General features: G+C 53.8%; 1 protein-coding gene across 1 annotated transcript; it reads right to left on the bottom strand.

Moving 5' to 3' along the window:
• Positions 1–534: 534 nt before the first annotated feature.
• Positions 535–22,457, bottom strand: DDX27 (DEAD-box helicase 27). The gene is made up of 21 exons (XM_069953074.1): positions 22,137–22,457; positions 19,164–19,307; positions 19,031–19,090; positions 17,874–18,009; positions 17,750–17,793; positions 13,984–14,067; positions 13,788–13,893; positions 13,435–13,608; positions 12,899–13,049; positions 12,542–12,641; positions 11,870–12,011; positions 11,624–11,777; positions 11,462–11,543; positions 10,388–10,565; positions 10,208–10,314; positions 9,957–10,053; positions 7,296–7,390; positions 7,089–7,206; positions 6,426–6,522; positions 1,662–1,733; positions 535–783 (listed from the first exon to the last, which is right to left on the bottom strand). Exons 1-21 carry the CDS (start codon positions 22,218–22,220, stop codon positions 768–770), a joined length of 2,241 nt encoding a protein of 746 aa, XP_069809175.1. The 5' UTR covers positions 22,221–22,457; the 3' UTR covers positions 535–767.
• Between the last annotated feature and the right edge of the window lie 758 nt (positions 22,458–23,215).

Raw genomic sequence — 23,215 nt, 5'->3', positions numbered from 1 at the left:
CAGGTGAGAGAACTCCGTGCGTCAGGTGGTGTCACAGGTGAGAGAACTCCGTGCGTCAGGTGGTGTCACAGGTGAGAGAACTCCGTGCGTCAGGTGGTGTCACAGGTGAGAGAACTCCGTGCGTCAGGTGGTGTCACAGGTGAGAGAACTCCGTGCGTCAGGTGGTGTCACAGGTGAGAACTCAGTGCGTCAGGTGGTGTCACAGGTGAGAGAACTCCGTGCGTCAGGTGGTGTCACAGGTGAGAGAACTCCGTGCGTCAGGTGGTGTCACAGGGGACAGAACTCCGTGCGTCAGGTGGTGTCACAGGTGAGAGAACTCCGTGCGTCAGGTGGTGTCACAGGTGAGAGAACTCCGTGCGTCAGGTGGTGTCACAGGTGAGAGAACTCCGTGCGTCAGGTGGTGTCACAGGTGAGAGAACTCAGTGCGTCAGGTGGTGTCACAGGTGAGAGAACTCCGTGCGTCAGGTGGTGTCACAGGTGAGAGAACTCCGTGCGTCAGGTGGTGTCACAGGCGGCAAAATTTATAAGCAGATGATTAGTAAAAAAAATTTATTTTATACGATAGAAGTATAAACCGCGCACAGTCCACGGCCGATGATAGAAGTATAAACCGCGCACAGTCCACGGCCGATGATAGAAGTATAAACAGCGCACAGTCAACGCGTCTTCTAGCAGCACGGCTCCGATATATCATATAGAACGTCCCGGGCAGCTGGATGTGGAGCACACGGGTCTCTAGCTTCCCGTCGGTGTCATCCCCAGAACCATCACTTCCTGCGATACCTGGGAACATTGAGAGGGTTAGAAGCCTGAAGGAACGGACCTGCCCGGTGCGGCTGCAGAGATCCCAGGGGGGCTGTCCGGTTCCCTCCACACCGCTGTCTCTATATGCAAGTAGGGCGGCTCTGTGCACTGGAGGCGGGCCCAGCACACCAATATCCCCGCCCCTCAGTGAGGCAGCCAGACCGTATCCTAAAGGGGGGCGGGGATATCAGTGCGCTGGGCCCGCCTCCACAGCATAGAGCCGCCCTACTTGCATATAAAAAGATCAGCGCAGATGGCGGGAAGCGGGCGGTGATTTCTAACACAGACCGGACCACCAGGATCTCTGCAGCGCCACCAACCAGGTCGGAGAGAAACTACACAGCTAAGTGGTACAATGACTTTATAGGGACAAATATACAAATCTCTGCAACCAAGTGATTTTAATTTGCTTCTATGTAAAAATCTCCAGTCTTCCTGTACTTATCAGTTGCTGTATGTCCTGCAGGAAGTGGTGTATTCTCTCCAGTCTTCCTGTAGGACATACAGCAGCTGATAAGTATAAGAAGTGGTGTATTCTCTCCAGTGTTCCAGTACTTATCAGCTGCTGTATATCCTGCAGGAAGTGGTGTATTCCCTCCAGTATGACACAGTGCTCTCTGCTGCCACCTCTGTCCATGTCAGGAACTCTAATCTGAGCCCTCAAAGTGAGATGAGCTGTACCTGTATAACAAGTGTCATGTGACCTCGGGGGAGAGATGCTGAAATAGAGTGACACATCCCTGGCACTGCTTGATTTGAAAGAAAAAACATTTTTGGTGAACTGCCCCTTTAAGTAAATGTGACTATGAAGGGAGGCGTGGTCAGAGGGGTAATAGTGTCGCCATCTTGTCACTTACCGGGATTTGGATTTGAAGCCGCCTTTCCTGCGTTGCTGAATTCCCAGTCTCTTCCTGTCCTCAAAGGACGGACTAAAAAAAAGGACAAGACCGTTACCGTACATCAGTACCTGACCACTAGGGGCCGCTCAACTCAACTGAGCAGAGTGCTGGGGGAGCGGGTGACATACAATACAGCGCTCCTCCATCCCACCAGTCCCATACACTGAGCGCAGCACTCCTCCATCCCACCAGTCCCATACACTGAGCGCAGCACTCCTCTATCCCACCAGTCCCATACACTGAGCGCAGCACTCCTCTATCCCACCAGTCCCATACACTGAGCGCTGCACTCCTCCATCCCACCAGTCCCATACACTGAGCGCAGCACTCCTCCATCCCACCATACACTGAGCGCAGCACTCCTCCATCCCACCATACACTGAGCGCAGCACTCCTCCATCCCACCATACACTGAGCGCAGCACTCCTCCATCCCACCAGTCCCATACACTGAGCGCAGCACTCCTCTATCCCACCAGTCCCTTAGACTGAGCGCAGCACTCCTCTATCCCACCAGTCCCATACACTGAGCGCAGCACTCCTCTATCCCACCATACACTGAGCGCAGCACTCCTCCATCCCACCATACACTGAGCGCAGCACTCCTCCATCCCACCAGTCCCATACACTGAGCGCAGCACTCTTCTATCCCACCAGTCCCTTAGACTGAGCGCAGCACTCCTCTATCCCACCAGTCCCATACACTGAGCGCAGCACTCCTCTATCCCACCATACACTGAGCGCAGCACTCCTCTATCCCACCAGTCCCATACACTGAGCGCAGCACTCCTCCATCCCACCAGTCCCATACACTGAGCGCAGCACTCCTCTATCCCACCAGTCCCATACACTGAGCGCAGCACTCCTCCATCCCACCATACACTGAGCGCAGCACTCCTCTATCCCACCAGTCCCATACACTGAGCGCAGCACTCTTCTATCCCACCAGTCCCTTAGACTGAGCGCAGCACTCCTCTATCCCACCAGTCCCATACACTGAGCGCAGCACTCCTCTATCCCACCATACACTGAGCGCAGCACTCCTCTATCCCACCAGTCCCATACACTGAGCGCAGCACTCCTCCATCCCACCAGTCCCATACACTGAGCGCAGCACTCCTCTATCCCACCAGTCCCATACACTGAGCGCAGCACTCCTCCATCCCACCATACACTAAGCGCAGCACTCCTCTATCCCACCAGTCCCATACACTGAGCGCAGCACTCTTCTATCCCACCAGTCCCTTAGACTGAGCGCAGCACTCCTCTATCCCACCAGTCCCATACACTGAGCGCAGCACTCCTCTATCCCACCATACACTGAGCGCAGCACTCCTCTATCCCACCAGTCCCATACACTGAGCGCAGCACTCCTCCATCCCACCATACACTGAGCGCAGCACTCCTCTATCCCACCAGTCCCATACACTGAGCGCAGCACTCCTCCATCCCACCAGTCCCATACACTGAGCGCAGCACTCCTTTATCCCACCAGTCCCATACACTGAGCGCAGCACTCCTCCATCCCACCATACACTGAGCGCAGCACTCCTCTATCCCACCATACACTGAGCGCAGCACTCCTCTATCCCACCATACACTGAGCGCAGCACTCCTCCATCCCACCATACACTGAGCGCAGCACTCCTCTATCCCACCAGTCCCATACACTGAGCGCGGCACTCCTCTATCCCACCAGTCCCATACACTGAGCGCGGCACTCCTCTATCCCACCAGTCCCATACACTGAGTGCGGCACTCCTCTATCCCACCATACACTGAGCGCTGCACTCCTCTATCCCACCAGTCCCATACACTGAGCGCAGCACTCCTCTATCCCACCATACACTGAGCGCAGCACTCCTCTATCCCACCATACACTGAGCGCTGCACTCCTCTATCCCACCATACACTGAGCGCTGCACTCCTCTATCCCACCAGTCCCATACACTGAGCGCAGCACTCCTCTATCCCACCATACACTGAGCGCTGCACTCCTCTATCCCACCAGTCCCATACACTGAGCGCAGCACTCCTCTATCCCACCAGTCCCATACACTGAGCGCAGCACTCCTCTATCCCACCATACACTGAGCGCTGCACTCCTCTATCCCACCAGTCCCATACACTGAGCGCAGCACTCCTCTATCCCACCATACACTGAGCGCTGCACTCCTCTATCCCACCATACACTGAGCGCTGCACTCCTCTATCCCACCAGTCCCATACACTGAGCGCAGCACTCCTCTATCCCACCATACACTGAGCGCAGCACTCCTCTATCCCACCATACACTGAGCGCTGCACTCCTCTATCCCACCAGTCCCATACACTGAGCGCAGCACTCCTCTATCCCACCAGTCCCATACACTGAGCGCAGCACTCCTCTATCCCACCAGTCCCATATACTGAATAGAGTGAAGCACTCCGAATAAAGTCTGGATTACCCACTGCTTTCACAGCAGAGTGGTGGTTGGTAACCTAGACAACAAGCTGTCACAAATGGAAAGGAAAGAGAAGCGTATAAGGAGAAGGAGACAAGATTATTAAATAACTGAATCCCCCCCCTCATTATCCTGATCCCTACAGGTATATACTATATTATATATGATGGGGATCCCCCTCATTATCCTGATCCCTACAGGTATATACTATATTATATATGATGGGGTTACCCCTCTATCCTGATCCCTACAGGTATATACTATATTATATATGATGGGGATCCCCCTGTATCCTGATCCCTACAGGTATATACTATATTATATATGATGGGGATCCCCCTCTATCCTGATCCCTACAGGTATATACTATATTATATATGATGGGGATCCCCCTGTATCCTGATCCCTACAGGTATATACTATATTATATATGATGGGGATCCCCCTCTATCCTGATCCCTACAGGTATATACTATATTATATATGATGGGGTTACCCCTCTATCCTGATCCCTACAGGTATATACTATATTATATATGATGGGGATCCCCCTCATTATCCTGATCCCTACAGGTATATACTATATTATATATGATGGGGATCCCCCTCTATCCTGATCCCTACAGGTATATACTATATTATATATGATGGGGTTACCCCTCTATCCTGATCCCTACAGGTATATACTATATTATATATGATGGGGATCCCCCTCATTATCCTGATCCCTACAGGTATATACTATATTATATATGATGGGGTTACCCCTGTATCCTGATCCCTACAGGTATATACTATATTATATATGATGGGGTTACCCCTGTATCCTGATCCCTACAGTTATATACTATATTATATATGATGGGAATCCCCCTGTATCCTGATCCCTACAGGTATATACTATATTATATATGATGGGGTAATCCCCCTGTATCCTGATCCCTACAGGTATATACTATATTATATATGATGGGGTAATCCCCCTCTATCCTGATCCCTACAGGTATATACTATATTATATATGATGGGGTTACCCCTGTATCCTGATCCCTACAGGTATATACTATATTATATATGATGGGAATCCCCCTGTATCCTGATCCCTACAGGTATATACTATATTATATATGATGGGAATCCCCCTGTATCCTGATCCCTACAGGTATATACTATATTATATATGATGGGAATCCCCCCTGTATCCTGATCCCTACAGGTATATACTATATTATATATGATGGGGTTACCCCTGTATCCTGATCCCTACAGGTATATACTATATTATATATGATGGGGTTACCCCTGTATCCTGATCCCTACAGGTATATACTATATTATATATGATGGGGTTACCCCTGTATCCTGATCCCTACAGGTATATACTATATTATATATGATGGGGTTACCCCTGTATCCTGATCCCTACAGGTATATACTATATTATATATGATGGGGTTACCCCTCTATCCTCATCCCTACATGTATATACTATATTATATATGATGGGAATCCCCCTGTATCCTGATCCCTACAGGTATATAATATATTATATATGATGGGGTTACCCCTGTATCCTGATCCCTACAGGTATATACTATATTATATATGATGGGGTTACCCCTGTATCCTGATCCCTACAGGTATATACTATATTATATATGATGGGAATCCCCCTGTATCCTGATCCCTACAGGTATATACTATATTATATATGATGGGGTTACCCCTGTATCCTGATCCCTACAGGTATATACTATATTATATATGATGGGGTTACCCCTGTATCCTGATCCCTACAGGTATATACTATATTATATATGATGGGGTTACCCCTGTATCCTGATCCCTACAGGTATATACTATATTATATATGATGGGGTTACCCCTGTATCCTGATCCCTACAGGTATATACTATATTATATATGATGGGGTTACCCCTGTATCCTGATCCCTACAGGTATATACTATATTATATATGATGGGGATCCCCCTCATTATCCTGATCCCTACAGGTATATACTATATTATATATGATGGGGATCCCCCTGTATCCTGACCCCTACAGGTATATACTATATTATATATGATGGGGTTACCCCTGTATCCTGATCCCTACAGGTATATACTATATTATATATGATGGGGATCCCCCTCTATCCTGATCCCTACAGGTATATACTATATTATATATGATGGGGATCCCCCTGTATCCTGATCCCTACAGGTATATACTATATTATATATGATGGGGTCACCCCCGGACCACCTTGTAACTTACCCCGCTCGGTACTTTTTCAGGGCTTTCCGGCTGGTGTTTGTCAGCTCTTCATCAAACACGGTGGTTTTCTTCTGCTTTTTTGCCTTTGACAGTTTGGCTGAAGTTGTGTGAAAAAAATAAATAAATGAAAACTGTATATAACCCAGCACAGTATATACCGGACACTGGCCCTACATCACACAGTATATACCGGACACTGGCCCTACATCACACAGTATACACCGGACACTGGCCCTACATCACACAGTATATACCGGACACTGGCCCTACATCACACAGTATATACCGGACACTGGCCCTACATCACACAGTATATACCGGACACTGGCCCTACATCACACAGTATATACCGGACACTGGCCCTACATCACACAGTATATACCGGACACTGGCCCTACATCACACAGTATATACCGGACACTGGCCCTACATCACACAGTATATACCGGACACTGGCCCTACATCACACTGTATATACCGGACACTGGCCCTTATATCACACAGTATATACCGGACACTGGCCCTACATCACACAGTATATACCGGACACTGGCCCTTATATCACACAGTATATACCGGACACTGCTCCTACATCACACTGTATATACCGGACACTGCCCCTACATCACACTGTATATACCCTAGCACAGTATATACCCCCACCTGCAGGCTCCTCATCAGGCGGCATGGCTCTCGCTCTCTTTGGTTTGCGGTCTCTCTTGGCAGCGCGCTCTGCGTACATCTGAGCTTTCAGCACCTCAAACTGTGAGCGTTCCTCGGGCTGTATACAGGGAAGGATAGAGATTATATATATGGGTGACTGGGAGCAGTGATACAAGTGTGAATAGTGACAATGTGGAGACCACGTACCGTCAGCTCTCCTTTCTTCTTTGTATTTTCCATGAATTTCTTCCTCTTTTTCTTCCCTCTTAGAGCGAGATCAAATTCCTGCAGAGCGTGAGACACTATGGAGAACGAGAGAGCGATATACCTGAGGAGAGGACTATAGCGGGGGCTCCATCACAGAGCAATACACCTGAGGAGAGGACTATAGCGGGGGGCTCCATCACAGAGCAATACACCTGAGGAGAGGACTATAGCGGGGGGCTCCATCACAGAGCAATACACCTGAGGAGAGGACTATAGCGGGGGGCTCCATCACAGAGCAATACACCTAAGGAGAGGACAATAGCGGGGCTCCATCACAGAGTAATACACCTGAGGAGAGGACTATAGCGGGGGGCTCCATCACAGAGCAATACACTTAAGGAGAGAACTAAAGCGGGGGGCTCCATCACAGAGCAATACACCTGAGGAGAGGACTATAGCGGGGGGCTCCATCACAGAGCAATACACCTAAGGAGAGGACTGTAGCGGGGGGCTCCATCACAGAGCAATACACCTGAGGAGAGGACTATAGCGGGGGGCTCCATCACAGAACAATACACCTAAGGAGAGGACTATAGCGGGGCTCCATCACAGAGCAATACACTTAAGGAGAGAACTAAAGCGGGGGGCTCCATCACAGAGCAATACACCTGAGGAGAGGACTATAGCGGGGGGCTCCATCACAGAGCAATACACCTAAGGAGAGGACTGTAGCGGGGGGCTCCATCACAGAGCAATACACCTAAGGAGAGGACTATAGCGGGGGGCTCCATCACAGAGCAATACACCTGAGGAGAGGACTATAGCGGGGGGCTCCATCACAGAGCAATACACCTAAGGAGAGGACTGTAGTGGGGGGCTCCATCACAGAGCAATACACCTGAGGAGAGGACTATAGCGGGGCTCCATCACAGAGCAATACACCTGAGGAGAGGACTATAGCGGGGGCTCCATCACAGAGCAATACACCTAAGGAGAGGACTAAAGCGGGGGGCTCCATCACAGAGCAATACACCTGAGGAGAGGACTGTAGCGGGGGGCTCCATCACAGAGCAATACACCTGAGGAGAGGACTATAGCGGGGGCTCCATCACAGAGCAATACACCTGAGGAGAGGACTGTAGCGGGGGCTCCATCACAGAGCAATACACCTGAGGAGAGGACTATAGCGGGGGGCTCCATCACAGAGCAATACACCTAAGGAGAGGACTGTAGCGGGGGGCTCCATCACAGAGCAATACACCTGAGGAGAGGACTGTAGTGGGGGGCTCCATCACAGAGCAATACACCTGAGGAGAGGACTATAGCGGGGGGCTCCATCACAGAGCAATACACCTGAGGAGAGGACTATAGCGGGGGCTCCATCACAGAGCAATACACCTGAGGAGAGGACTGTAACGGGGGGCTCCATCACAGAGCAATACACCTGAGGAGAGGACTATAGCGGGGGGGTGGGCGTTGGCTCCTTCACAGAGCAATACACCTGAGGGGAGGACTATAGCGGGAGCGGGGAGGGGGCGGGGGGGTGTTGTGGCTCCAGTTATTCAACAAAAATAGATATTTTTATTAAAGCACAGAAAAATATTACAAACATTTAGTACAACCCATGATAAGGTGTAACATCAGCTCTGTCCGAAGCCGCAGTTCTATACGGTCAGTATCCCTGATAGGGAGAAAGCCAAATAAACCAATGCGGATGGATATGGGTGCAGATAAATACATGATCAGAGGATGAAATATACAAGATCCGCCGCTCCCGACTCTGTCTTTAGTGGTTTAGATTGGGAGTCGGGAGCGGCGGATCTTGTATATTTCATCCTCTGATCATGTATTTATCTGCACCCATATCCATCCGCATTGGTTTATTTGGCTTTCTCCCTATCAGGGATACTGACAGTATAGAACTGCGGCTCCGGACAGAGCTGTTACACCTTATCATGGGTTGTACTAAATGTTTGTAATATTTTTCTGTGCTTTAATAAAAATATCTATTTTTGCTGAATAACTAAGGTTTGCTGGTATAGGGCTCTTTTTCTTCTTTATTGTCACATGCCCTGGCACTATAGCGCCCTTTCTTTCAGGATTTAGTGGTGCCCTCCCTACACTCCCTACTATTAGTATATGAAATGATAACATCCTCTAAAAGCTACAAGTGTGATGTATCCTCCAGGCTGATATAATCTACAAGTAATAATCTATATGTAATCTAGTGTAGAAGCCCTCAATGTCCCCCCGGAGCCAGTGGTGACCGACGCCGATCCGGGGATTATTCTGCCACACTGGAGTCGGGATGGGGCGATTGTCATCTGCCTCGCCTGGATCCGCACAGTCAGGTTTCAGTAGATTGAACTTCATGGACTTTTGTCTCCTATGGAACTACGTCTGGGCGTCTAGAAGCTGCATGACAGTCGCCTGTAGCACTGGAATGGCGTCATCATAAACAAGATGGCGGCCGCGGAGGTTGTGCGGCCTCATGACGATTGTACTATTATACCATACAGCATTGGCTTGTAGGAAAGCTAGGCACCAGCAGGAGGCAGCACAGAGCCGACACAATCCCTCTGCAGGAACCATGTCATCCCCCCCACAGTCTATAAGACCCCCCCGACATTCTACATCACATAACCTGAGTAGAGAACTTACATTTCTCTTTCTTTCTCTCCTCCTTGGTTTGGAACCAGCTTCTCTCCATGCGTCCGTCCTCAGCCCCCGGCTCTAACTTCTTCTGGGCTACACTTATCTGTAAGGGAACATGGCCGCCCTGTTATATGCCAAACCAAGAGTTCTACTGGTCCCCCCTCCCCCCCATTAGGCCTCAGAGTGGGGGAGGTAGGGGGGGCAGCCCTCCAACCACTACTCCCATCATGCCCGGCGTGCGGATGGGGTTCTGGTACCTGGGCCTCGGACCTCTGCATCTCCTTCTCCTCGCGCTCCAGCTGCAGGACGGCATAGATCTCCTTCTCCAGTTTAGTAATCTTCTCCCGGAATTTAGAGATGACATCTAGAGGGGAGGACGAAGCCAGTGAGACCCCCTTCTGGGTGACCCTGTAACCCTGTAGGCAGCGACCTCTCACCTTGCGGCAGGATCCGGGCTTTCACTGCCGTCTGAGCTTTTTTAACAATTTCCTTTAAGATCTTCCGTTCTTCTTCCCCAACAAGTGAGACGGAGCGTCCGGCTCTCCCAGCACGCGCAGTGCGGCCGACCCGGTGCACGTAATGCTTCACTGTGGCCGGCATGGTGAGGTTAATGACCTGAGGAGTCATGGAGATCAATATACTGGCCGGCTGACTTCTCACCCAGCGCAGCCGCTGCTTATACCCCCCCCCCCAGCTTGCGTCTCAGCGCCATCCTGAACTACATCTCCCAGCATCCCACTGTGCACAGCATATGTATACACCTCATATGTATGTGTGATGGGGGGGAGTATGTATGTATGTATGTATGTATGTATGTATATATATATATATATATATATATATATATATATATATATATGTGTGATGGGAGAGTATGTATATGTATGTGTGATGGAGGAGAATATATATGTGTGATGGGGGATGGGGGATGGGGGGGGGTGGAGTATAGACAAATGGCGGCCTGCGTCCACTGATAGAGCCTCAGAGGGGACTCCTCCAAGTACATGGGTACCCCAAGACCAGATGTTACCCCCAATCTACAGGATATGGGATGATCAGCAGAACAGTGGGAATCCCCTCTGCGGGATCTGAGGTCATCACTGTACGGACCCTTCTCTCTCATCCTAAACATGTAGAGCGGGGGGGGGGGGGGGGGGGTTTGTCACACTCCGGCCCCCCAGCTGCTGCAAAACTACAACTCCCATCATGCTCTGAGAGCCGAAGCTTTAGTACTGTGGTTGTGTAACAGCTGGAGGGCTGAGTGACACCTGTGGTTTAGAGGGATTATCCAGGATTAGAAAAGCACAGCTACTTCCTTCCTAAACAGCGCCCCCCCCCCCGTCCTCAGGCTGTGTGTGGCGTTACAATTCAACTCCACTCACTTCAATGGCACTGAGCTGCAGTACCCAGCCCAACCTGAGGACAGGAGGGGGGCCATTATTGGGAAATAAAGCGGACAGGTTTTGTATTTCCCCTTAAACGTAAGAGCGATGGCGGATCTCCTGTCTCACCGTTTTTACACCGTGAATATCCAGCCCTCGAGCGGCCACGTCTGTAGCAACCAGAATGTCGATCTGTTCATCTTTAAATCGTCTGTAAAACAAAAGACTAAACGTTATAACCGGGTCCGGTAACTGGATACCTGATAGCCCTGTGCCAGGAGCCCAATGTACCTGAGCGCCTCCAAGCGCTGTGTCTGGGAGAGGTTTCCATGGAGTTCTCCCACCCGCAGCCCCATCAGCCCCAGGAGGATGTGCATGCGATGCGCCTGCTTCTTGGTCTGGGTGAAGAGCATGACGTGATCCTGGAAGGTGCGGGTGAGGAGCGCTGCAAGACAACAAAGGGCTCAGCTCCCTCCAGCATCACCAACAGCCCCCCCCCCCCCCAAAGGGATCGGCCAGCGACGGCCGCACACCCACCACAAGCTATTGCTTCCCGATCCCCTTCCCGATTTGGTCGGATCCTAACAAATTCTTGGCGTAGGAAAGGTGCCACATCCGTATTACTATTCACAAAGACTTTCACCGGGTTCTTTAGGGACACAGACGCCAAGTCCTGGACCTGCGAAGAGATCAGACACAACAACGGACGTGACGGGGAGAGAACCACCATAACAGAAGGGACCCCCATATACAGGAGCCGAGGCGAACCACAAGTATCAGACTGACCACAAGATGTCCGGGGAGACCAAACATGTGCCGCACCACACAGCAACGGACCTGATGGGGAGTGCCACCATAACAGAAGGGACCCCCATATACAGAGGCCCAGACAGGACTCTTATCCTACTCTATATGTATATGCTGCTGATCACCATACATCCCAGTGCGTGTATATATCTATCTATATCTCACTGCCAAACCGGCAGATACTCCACAGTAACAAACAGGCAGGATCCTCCAGGCAGGACTATTACAAATATACAAGTGACCCCCTGTATACCAGCAGTATCCCCCCCCCCCCCGTGTATGACATGAGGACCGCCCCTGTATACCATCAGAGCCCCCCCCCCCGTGTATGACATGAGGACCCCCCCTGTATACCATCAGCGGCCCCCTGTATATGACATCATGACCCCCCTGCAGTGTTACCTCCTCGGACATGGTGGCTGAGAAGAGCAATGTCTGCCGCTGCTGGGAGCACAGCCTGATGATCTCCTTCATCTGTTCCTCAAAGTATTCATCCAGCATCCTGATAGAGAGAGAATGATAGAGGATACGATGGAGGGAGACGCATCCTGCGCACCGGAAATCTGTCACTGGGGTCAGCACATCCCCCCCAGCCCAACCACCCCCTCCCCCCCAGTCACTGGGGTCAGCACGGCCCCCCCGTCACTATGGTCAGCACGGCCCCCCAGCCCAACCACCCCTCCCCCCCCCGGTCACTGGATCCCAGAGGATGACGTCCCTGTAAGTGTACGAGGAAATGTCCGGCACCAGAATATTTACCGATCGGCTTCATCCAGAATCAGAACTTCAATGGCCTCCAGGCTGAACGAGGGGCAGTTGTGCAGATGGTCGATGAGTCTTCCGGGGGTGGCAATAAGAATATCAGGTCCAGCTCGCAGGGCGGCCTCCTGAGACTTTACATCCAGACCGCCTGAAATACAGACAGCAGACGTCTGGCTAAGAAAGCGACGGCCAAGTCTATATACATATATATTACAAACACATCTATATCTCTACAGACAGCAGACGTCTGGGTAAGAAAGTGACGGCGACGGCAAAGTGTGTGTGTGTGTGTGTGTATATATATATCTATCCATCTACAGAAAGCAGGGAGCCACAGGCTTCTGTATGTGTGCCAGTCACCCTCTCACCATGGGGACTGCTGGGAGAGCTGCCACTGACCTGCTGACCACATTGTTATACATAGCAGCCGCCACTAGGGGGAGCAGCAGTGCATACGGATGTATACAGCAATCAGTTATCTGCTGCTATCAGTCTGTATGTGTCCGTTCATATACATATACATGAGGCCTCACCCACAGCCAGGCAGCAGGTGACCTCCGTGAACTGGGCCAGCTGCTTGGTGACTGCATGGACCTGGATGCCGAGCTCACGGGTTGGAACCAAAACCAAGACACGGCTTATGGGAGCCTCCCGCGGCTTGTAGATCAGACGCTCCAGAACCGGAAGCATAAAAGCTGCTGTTTTCCCTGTAAGAAAGAACGGACATAAAAAACAGGTGATACGTCGGCTCCTTATGTCCCATACAGGACGCTGCGCTATGCGTCTCCTATGGAGGATACGATAACAGTCACTCTGCCAAAGCCCTCACAGCCCGGGGGGGCGTCAGGGCGGCGGTCACAGCCTGAGGTGGCGGTCACTTCCTTACCTGTTCCGGTAGCAGCGCAGGCGCAGATGTCTCTTCCCAGCAGCCCCACAGGGATACAGGCCTTCTGGATGGGGGTCGGCTGTGTGAAGCTCATAGCAGAAATGGCCTGCAAGACAACATTACATCCGGCATTAGCGGGAGCCGGCGGGGAGCGATATCACACAGCAGATAGATAGATGGAGATATAGTGGCATACCTTCAGCAGAGGTCGGGACAGGTTCATGTCAGGGAAGGTCAGCTTCTCATCGTACTCAGAAGCATCTTCAAAAAAGCCAGACTTCTAGAAGTGAGAAATAGAACGTCATCAGGCAAAACCGGACAAGAGAGTGCACAGCATCCGATACACACAACCCCGGGCGCCAGCAGCCGATACACAACCACAACAGATACACAACCCCGGGCGTCAGCAGGCAGCCGATACACAACACAACCCCGTGCGCACATTTACACAACCCCGGGCGTCAGCAGCCGATACACACAACCCCGGGCGCCAGCAGGCAGCCGATACACAACCCCGGGCACAGATACACAACCCCGGGCGCCAGCAGGCAGCCGATACACAACCCCGGGCACAGATACACAACCCCGGGCGCCAGCAGACAGCCGATACACAACCCCGGGAGCCAGCAGACAGCCGATACACAACCCCGAGCACACAGATACACAACCCCGAGCACACAGATACACAACCCCGGGCGTCAGCAGCCGATACACAACCCCGAGCACACAGATACACAACCCCGGGCGTCAGCAGGCAGCCGATACACAACCCCGGGCGCCAGCAGGCAGCCGATACACAACACAACACAACCCCGTGCGCACATTTACACAACCCCGGGCGTCAGCAGCTGGTACACAACCCCGGGCGCACAGATACACAACCCCGGGCGCCAGCAGGCAGCCGATACACAACCCCGGGCACAGATACACAACCCCGGGCGCCAGCAGACAGCCGATACACAACCCCGGGAGCCAGCAGACAGCCGATACACAACCCCGAGCACACAGATACACAACCCCGGGCGTCAGCAGCCGATACACAACCCCGAGCACACAGATACACAACCCCGGGCGGCAGCAGCCGATACACAACCCGGGGCGCCAGCAGGCAGCCGATACACAACCCCGGGCGCCAGCAGGCAGCCGATACACAACCCCGGGCGCCAGCAGGCAGCCGATACACAACCCCGGGCGCCAGCAGGCAGCCGATACACAACCCGAGCACACAGATACACAACCCCGGGCGCCAGCAGGCAGCCGATACACAACCCCGGGCGCCAGCAGGCAGCCGATACACAACCCCGGGCGCCAGCAGGCAGCCGATACACAACCCCGGGCGCCAGCAGGCAGCCGATACACAACCCGAGCACACAGATACACAACCCCGGGCGCCAGCAGGCAGCCGATACACAACCCCGGGCGTCAGCAGGCAGCCGATACACAACCACAACAGATACACAACCCCGGGCGCCAGCAGGCAGCCGATACACAACCCCGGGCGCCAGCAGGCAGCCGATACACAACCCGAGCACACAGATACACAACCCCGGGCGTCAGCAGGCAGCCGATACACAACCACAACAGATACACAACCCTGGGCGTCAGCAGGCAGCCGATACACAACCCCGGGCGTCAGCAGGCAGCCGATACACAACCCCGGGCGTCAGCAGCCGATACACAACCCCGGGCGTCAGCAGCCGATACACAACCCCGGGCGCACAGATACACAACCCCGGGCGTCAGCAGGCAGCCAATACACAACCCCGGGCGTCAGCAGGCAGCCGATACACAACCCCGGGCGTCAGCAGGCAGCCGATACACAACACAACCCCGGGCACATATTTACACAACCCCGGGCGTCAGCAGCCGATACACAACCCCGGGCGTCAGCAGGCAGCCGATACACAACACAACCCCGGGCACATATTTACACAACCCCGGGCGTCAGCAGGCAGCCGATACACAACCCCGGGCGTCAGCAGGCAGCCGATACACAACCCCGGGCGTCAGCAGGCAGCCGATACACAACCCCGGGCGTCAGCAGGCAGCCGATACACAACCCCGGGGGCACAGATACACAACCCCGGGCGTCAGCAGGCAGCCGATACACAACACAACCCCGGGCGCATATTTACACAACCCCGGGCGTCAGCAGCCGATACACAACCCCGGGCGCACAGATACACAACCCCAGGCGTCAGCAGGCAGCCGATACACAACCCCGGGCGCACAGATACACAACCCCGGGCGTCAGCAGGCAGCCGATACACAACACAACCCCGGGCGCATATTTACACAACCCCGGGCGTCAGCAGCCGATACACAACCCCGGGCGCACAGATACACAACCCCGGGCGTCAGCAGGCAGCCGATACACAACACAACCCCGGGCGCATATTTACACAACCCCGGGCGTCAGCAGGCAGCCGATACACAACCCCGGGCGTCAGCAGGCAGCCGATACACAACCCCGGGCGTCAGCAGGCAGCCGATACACAACCCCGGGCGTCAGCAGGCAGCCGATACACAACCCCGGGCGTCAGCAGGCAGCCGATACACAACCCCGGGCGTCAGCCGATACACAACCCCGGGGGCACAGATACACAACCCCGGGCGTCAGCAGGCAGCCGATACACAACCCCGGGGGCACAGATACACAACCCCGGGCGTCAGCAGGCAGCCGATACACAACACAACCCCGGGCGCATATTTACACAACCCCGGGCGTCAGCAGCCGATACACAACCCCGGGCGCACAGATACACAACCCCAGGCGTCAGCAGGCAGCCGATACACAACCCCGGGCGCACAGATACACAACCCCGGGCGGACAGATACACAACCCCGGGCGTCAGCAGGCAGCCGATACACAACCCCGGGGGCACAGATACACAACCCCGGGCGTCAGCAGGCAGCCGATACACAACCCCGGGCGTCAGCAGGCAGCCGGTACACAACCCCGGGCGTCAGCAGGCAGCCGGTACACAACCCCGGGCGCACAGATACACAACCCCGGGCGTCAGCAGGCAGCCGATACACAACACAACCCCGGGCGTCAGCAGGCAGCCGATACACAACCCCGGGCGCACAGATACACAACCCCGGGCGTCAGCAGGCAGCCGATACACAACCCCGGGCGCACAGATACACAACCCCGGGCGCCAGCAGCCGATACACAACCCCGGGCATCAGCAGCCGATACACAACCCAGGGCGCACAGATACACAACCCCGGGCGTCAGCAGCCGATACACAACCCAGGGCGCACAGATACACAACCCCGGGCGCCAGCAGCCGATACACAACCCCGGGCGTCAGCAGCCGATACACAACCCCGGGCATCAGCAGCCGATACACAACCCCGGGCATCAGCAGCCGATACACAACCCCGGGCATCAGCAGCCGATACACAACCCCGGGCATCAGCAGCCGATACACAACCCCGGGCATCAGCAGCCGATACACAACCCCGGGCATCAGCAGCCGATACACAACCCAGGGCGCACAGATACACAACCCCGGGCGTCAGCAGCCGATACACAACCCAGGGCGCACAGATACACAACCCAGGGCGTCAGCAGGCAGCCGATACACAACCCCGGGCGTCAGCAGCCGATACACAACCCAGGGCGCACAGATGAGTAGGACTTTGTAAGTTATCCTGAGCAAACTGTATAATTTTGGTGCTGGACAAGCCCTTGAAGTTCTGCTTAGTGGTGTCAGCTATAAAACGGTCTGATGACTAGATGACGTTTTCTCCGGTAATTCTGGATTTCACTGGTGTTGGGAGCACATGTCCAGGCTTCACTCCTCGGCTGACTTGTGGGCGGAGTCAGCTGGAGTGGGGCTTACGGACGCGTGTTACCCCCCCCCCCCCGCCATATCTGGGTCCCATCGCACAACCCCGACCTATGAGAACATCTGCCGTATCTGTGCGACATTACAGCCCCAGGCGTCTCTTACCCCTGTGCTCCTCCTCTTCTTCTTTTCTTTCACCCTCAGGGTGTCTACAAGACAACGACAGGAGGAAAGGCGATTAGTAACGTAGAGGAGACAGATGGCGGAGGGGACAGGTCAGGGGTCTCACCGGCTTTGGTCAGGACAGTCTCCTCCTCCGATGAGAACTCTTCCTCACTCTCTTCACTCCCAGAATCCTCCTCTTCCTCCTCACTCTTTACTTCCTCCTCAGTCTCTGATGGTTTGGGAACCTTTTCCTCTTTCTCCTGTGATAGATCAGGAAGGTGTCAGCACAACTACAACTCCCATCATGCCTGCACTAAAGCTTCGGCCGTCCAGGCACAAAGGGAACTGTCAATTGTAGTTTAGAACGTGCTATAGGGGGGATGGGGGAGTAGAGACCTGCGCTCCGAGGGTCACCCACCTGCTTCTTCCTCCCCTGCTATAGAAGGATATTGGGGGGATAGTAGAGACCTGTTCTATGATCGGCCACTTACCTGGTTCTTCCTCTTCCTCCTCCCCTGTTATATAAGGATATGGGGGGGGGGGGGGGGGGGAGATGGAGACCTTTTCTACTGTTCTATAATCGGCCACTTACCTGGTTCTTCCTCCTCCCCTGTTATATAAGGATATGGGGGGGCTTCCTCCTGTGTTATGAGGGGGGGGGGGGGAATCTGAGATGGAGACCTCTTCTACTGTTCTATGATCGGCCACTTACCTGGTTCTTCCTCTTCCTCCTCCCCTGTTATATAAGGATATGGGGGGGGGGGGGGGGGGGAGATGGAGACCTCTTCTACTGTTCTATGATCGGCCACTTACCTGGTTCTTCCTCTTCCTCCTCCCCTGTTATATAAGGATATGGGGGGGCTTCCTCCTGTGTTATGAGGGGGGGGGGGGAATCTGAGATGGAGACCTCTTCTACTGTTCTATGATCGGCCACTTACCTGGTTCTTCCTCTTCCTCCTCCCTTGTTATATAAGGATATGGGGGGGGTTCTTCCTCCTGTGTTATGGGGGGATGGGAGATGGAGACCTCTTCTACTGTTCTATGATCGGCCACTTACCTGGTTCTTCCTCTTCCTCCTCCCCTGTTATATAAGGATATGGGGGGGGGGGGGGGAGATGGAGACCTCTTCTACTGTTCTATGATCGGCCACTTACCTGGTTCTTCCTCTTCCTCCTCCCTTGTTATATAAGGATATTGGGGGGGGGGGGGTTTCTTCCTCCTGTGTTATGAGGGGGGGGGGGGATGGAGACCTCTTCTACTGTTCTATGATCGGCCACTTACCTGGTTCTTCCTCCTCTTCCTCACGGTCTCAATCTTCTCGTCCAGACTGGTGGCGACTTTCTGAGGATGAAGAGGTGACTGTTAGGTTCCATGATGTACACGGTCAGACTGATGTGTGATAATGGCTCCTCACCTTCTTCAGCTGCTTCATGACATCATCCATCACCCAGCTGTCATCCGCCTGCCCGTCCCGCTCACCAAAGAAAAACTCTGCATTGAAGTCTCCGACGCGTTTTGCAGCGTTCTGCTTCTTCTTGCCCAGGACGATGGGCTGCTCCTGTTATATACAGAGATACACTATTATATATACTATTATATCACCGCCATCCCCGTAACACAGACTCCTCCATGGCCGCAGGGACCGACATGGACACCTAACCAGATATAAGGAGGAGAGGTGACCCTGCAGGTAACTAACACTCCCCTGTTACTCCCCATCTCTGCAGCCATTAATAACATGATCTGACTCACTTTATGTTGTAATAACAGTAACCAATATCAGGTACAGTAACAGGAGAGGCGATCAGGTACAGCAGTGAGGATCACATACAGTAACCAATATCATACAACCCCCCCCCACCACCTGTCTCTATGACCCCAACCCCCTCCATACAACCCTCTATCATGTCTCTATGACCCCGGACCCCCTCTATACAAACCCCTCACCTGACTATGACCCGGACCCCCCTTCATACAAACCCCTCACCTGTCTCTATGACCCAGACCCCCTCACCTGTCTCTATGACCCGGACCCCCTCACCTGTCTCTATGACCCGGACCCCCTCACCTGTCTCTATGACCCGGACCCCCTCACCTGTCTCTATGACCCGGACCCCCTCACCTGTCTCTATGACCCGGACCCCCTCACCTGTCTCTATGACCCGGACCCCCTCACCTGTCTCTATGACCCGGACCCCCTCACCTGTCTCTATGACCCGGACCCCCTCACCTGTCTCTATGACCCGGACCCCCTCACCTGTCTCTATGACCCGGACCCCCTCACCTGCCTCTATGACCCGGACCCCCTCACCTGCCTCTATGACCCGGACCCCCTCACCTGCCTCTATGACCCGGACCCCCTCACCTGTCTCTATGACCCGGACCCCCTCACCTGCCTCTATGACCCGGACCCCCTCACCTGCCTCTATGACCCGGACCCCCCGGACCCCCTCACCTGCCTTTATGACCCGGACCCCCTCACCTGCCTCTATGACCCGGACCCCCTCTCCTGCCTCTATGACCCGGACCCCCTCTCCTGCCTCTATGACCCGGACCCCCTCACCTGCCTCTATGACCCGGACCCCCTCTCCTGCCTCTATGACCCCGGACCCCCTCTCCTGCCTCTATGACCCCGGACCCCCTCTCCTGCCTCTATGACCCCGGACCCCCTCTCCTGCCTCTATGACCCGGACCCCCTCACCTGCCTCTATGACCCGGACCCCCTCTCCTGCCTCTATGACCCCGGACCCCCTCCATGCAACCCTCTTATGTCTGTGACCCGGACCCCCTCACCTGTCTCTATGACCCGGACCCCCTCACCTGTCTCTATGACCCGGACCCCCCGGACCCCCTCACCTGCCTCTATGACCCGGACCCCCTCACCTGCCTCTATGACCCGGACCCCCTCACCTGCCTCTATGACCCGGACCCCCTCTCCTGCCTCTATGACCCGGACCCCCTCTCCTGCCTCTATGACCCGGACCCCCTCACCTGTCTCTATGACCCGGACCCCCTCACCTGTCTCTATGACCCCGGACCCCCTCACCTGTCTCTATGACCCCGGACCCCCTCACCTGTCTCTATGACCCCGGACCCCCTCACCTGTCTCTATGACCCGGACCCCCTCACCTGTCTCTATGACCCCGGACCCCCTCTCCTGCCTCTATGACCCGGACCCCCTCACCTGTCTCTATGACCCGGACCCCCTCACCTGTCTCTATGACCCGGACCCCCTCACCTGCCTCTATGACCCGGACCCCCTCACCTGCCTCTATGACCCCGGACCCCCTCACCTGTCTCTATGACCCCGGACCCCCTCTCCTGTCTCTATGACCCCGGACCCCCTCTCCTGCCTCTATGACCCGGACCCCCTCACCTGCCTCTATGACCCGGACCCCCTCACCTGTCTCTATGACCCGGACCCCCTCACCTGCCTCTATGACCCGGACCCCCTCACCTGCCTCTATGACCCCGGACCCCCTCTCCTGCCTCTATGACCCGGACCCCCTCACCTGTCTCTATGACCCGGACCCCCTCACCTGCCTCTATGACCCCGGACCCCCTCACCTGTCTCTATGACCCGGACCCCCTCACCTGTCTCTATGACCCGGACCCCCTCACCTGCCTCTATGACCCGGACCCCCTCACCTGTCTCTATGACCCCGGACCCCCTCACCTGTCTCTATGACCCCGGACCCCCTCACCTGTCTCTATGACCCGGACCCCCTCCGTACAAACCACTGGGGCATGCTGGGGGTTAGAGTTTGGCATAGACCAATGTCCCCCGGGGTCTCCGGGCTGCACACATGGAGTTATTATCATCACAGACACATGATCCCAAATCTGTAACAAAACTACAACTCCCAGCATGCCCTGCCAGCCCCAGACATACAGCAATGTGTAACACTACAACTCCCAGCATGCCCTGCCAGCCCCAGACATACAGCAATGTGTAACACTACAACTCCCAGCATGCCCTGCCAGCCCCAGACATACAGCAATGTGTAACACTACAACTCCCAGCATGCCCTGCCAGCCCCAGACATACAGCAATGTGTAACACTACAACTCCCAGCATGCCCTGCCAGCCCCAGACATACAGCAATGTGTAACACTACAACTCCCAGCATGCCCTGCCAGCCCCAGACATACAGCAATGTGTAACACTACAACTCCCAGCATGCCCTGCCAGCCCCAGACATACAGCAATGTGTAACACTACAACTCCCAGCATGCCCTGCCAGCCCCAGACATACAGCAATGCGTAACACTACAACTCCCAGCATGCCCTGCCAGCCCCAGACATACAGCAATGTAACACTACAACTCCCAGCATCTCCGGGCAGCGGCTATAAGGCATGCTGGGAGTTGTAGTCCCCTCCCTTACCTCGTCCTCCTCCTCAGTCTCCGGCTCCTCGGGGACATCTTCATCATCCTCGATGGTTCCTATAAGGTCCAGATCGCCCAGCATGTCTGCCTCCCTGCACGGCCCTCTCTATGCCCCGGTCACGTGATGCTCGCCCCTCGGTAATCACCGTCAGGCAGCACTACACACGTGTGGCCCGACCAAGTGACCCGGAAGTGGTGACGTGACCCCGCCCCTACCGGAAGTGCCTGGTGCCCTGTAGAACGTCCATCAAAGATGCCCTATATAGTGCCCCATAGTGGTGACCGCACATATATATATATATATATATATACGGCTGTACCGCCATGTCTTACACAGTATTACACGTCTATAATTCGTGCCATAAATTTGTTGCCCATAGCGACCAATCACAGCTCCCATAGCAACCAATCACAGTTGTAATTGGTCACTATGGGAGCTGTGATTGGTCGCTATGGGAGCTGTGATTGGTCGCTATGGGAGCTGTGATTGGTCGCTATGGGAGCTGTGATTGGTTGCTAGGGGAAACAGCAACCTTAATAAATCTTCCCAGAAGAGTCCCAGCTCGGTTATTAGTCGCTATTCACACTTGCAGCAGGCCGGGAACAGGTATTCACCAACAAAAATAATAGCCAGTATATAATATATAATAACCGCTATACCGGCCCAGATAATAATAGCCAGTATATAATACATAATAACCGCTATACCGGCCCCAGATAATAATAGCCAGTATATAATACATAATAACCGCTATACCGGCCCAGATAATAATAGCCAGTATATAATACATAATAACCGCTATACCGGCCCAGATAATAATAGCCAGTATATAATACATAATAACCGCTATACCGCCCCAGATAATAATAGCCAGTATATAATATATAATAACCAATATACCGGCCCCAGATAATAATAGCCAGTATATAATACATAATAACCGCTATACCGGCCCCAGATAATAATAGCCAGTATATAATATATAATAACCACTATACCGGCCCCAGATAATAATAGCCAGTATATAATATATAATAACCACTATACCGGCCCAGATAATAATATCCAGTATATAA

The sequence above is a fragment of the Dendropsophus ebraccatus genome, chromosome 14 (assembly GCF_027789765.1).
Source record: "Dendropsophus ebraccatus isolate aDenEbr1 chromosome 14, aDenEbr1.pat, whole genome shotgun sequence".
NCBI lineage: Eukaryota > Metazoa > Chordata > Amphibia > Anura > Hylidae > Dendropsophus > Dendropsophus ebraccatus.
Note: the sequence above shows the minus strand (reverse complement) of the source record. Positions and strands in the feature narration are given on the sequence as shown.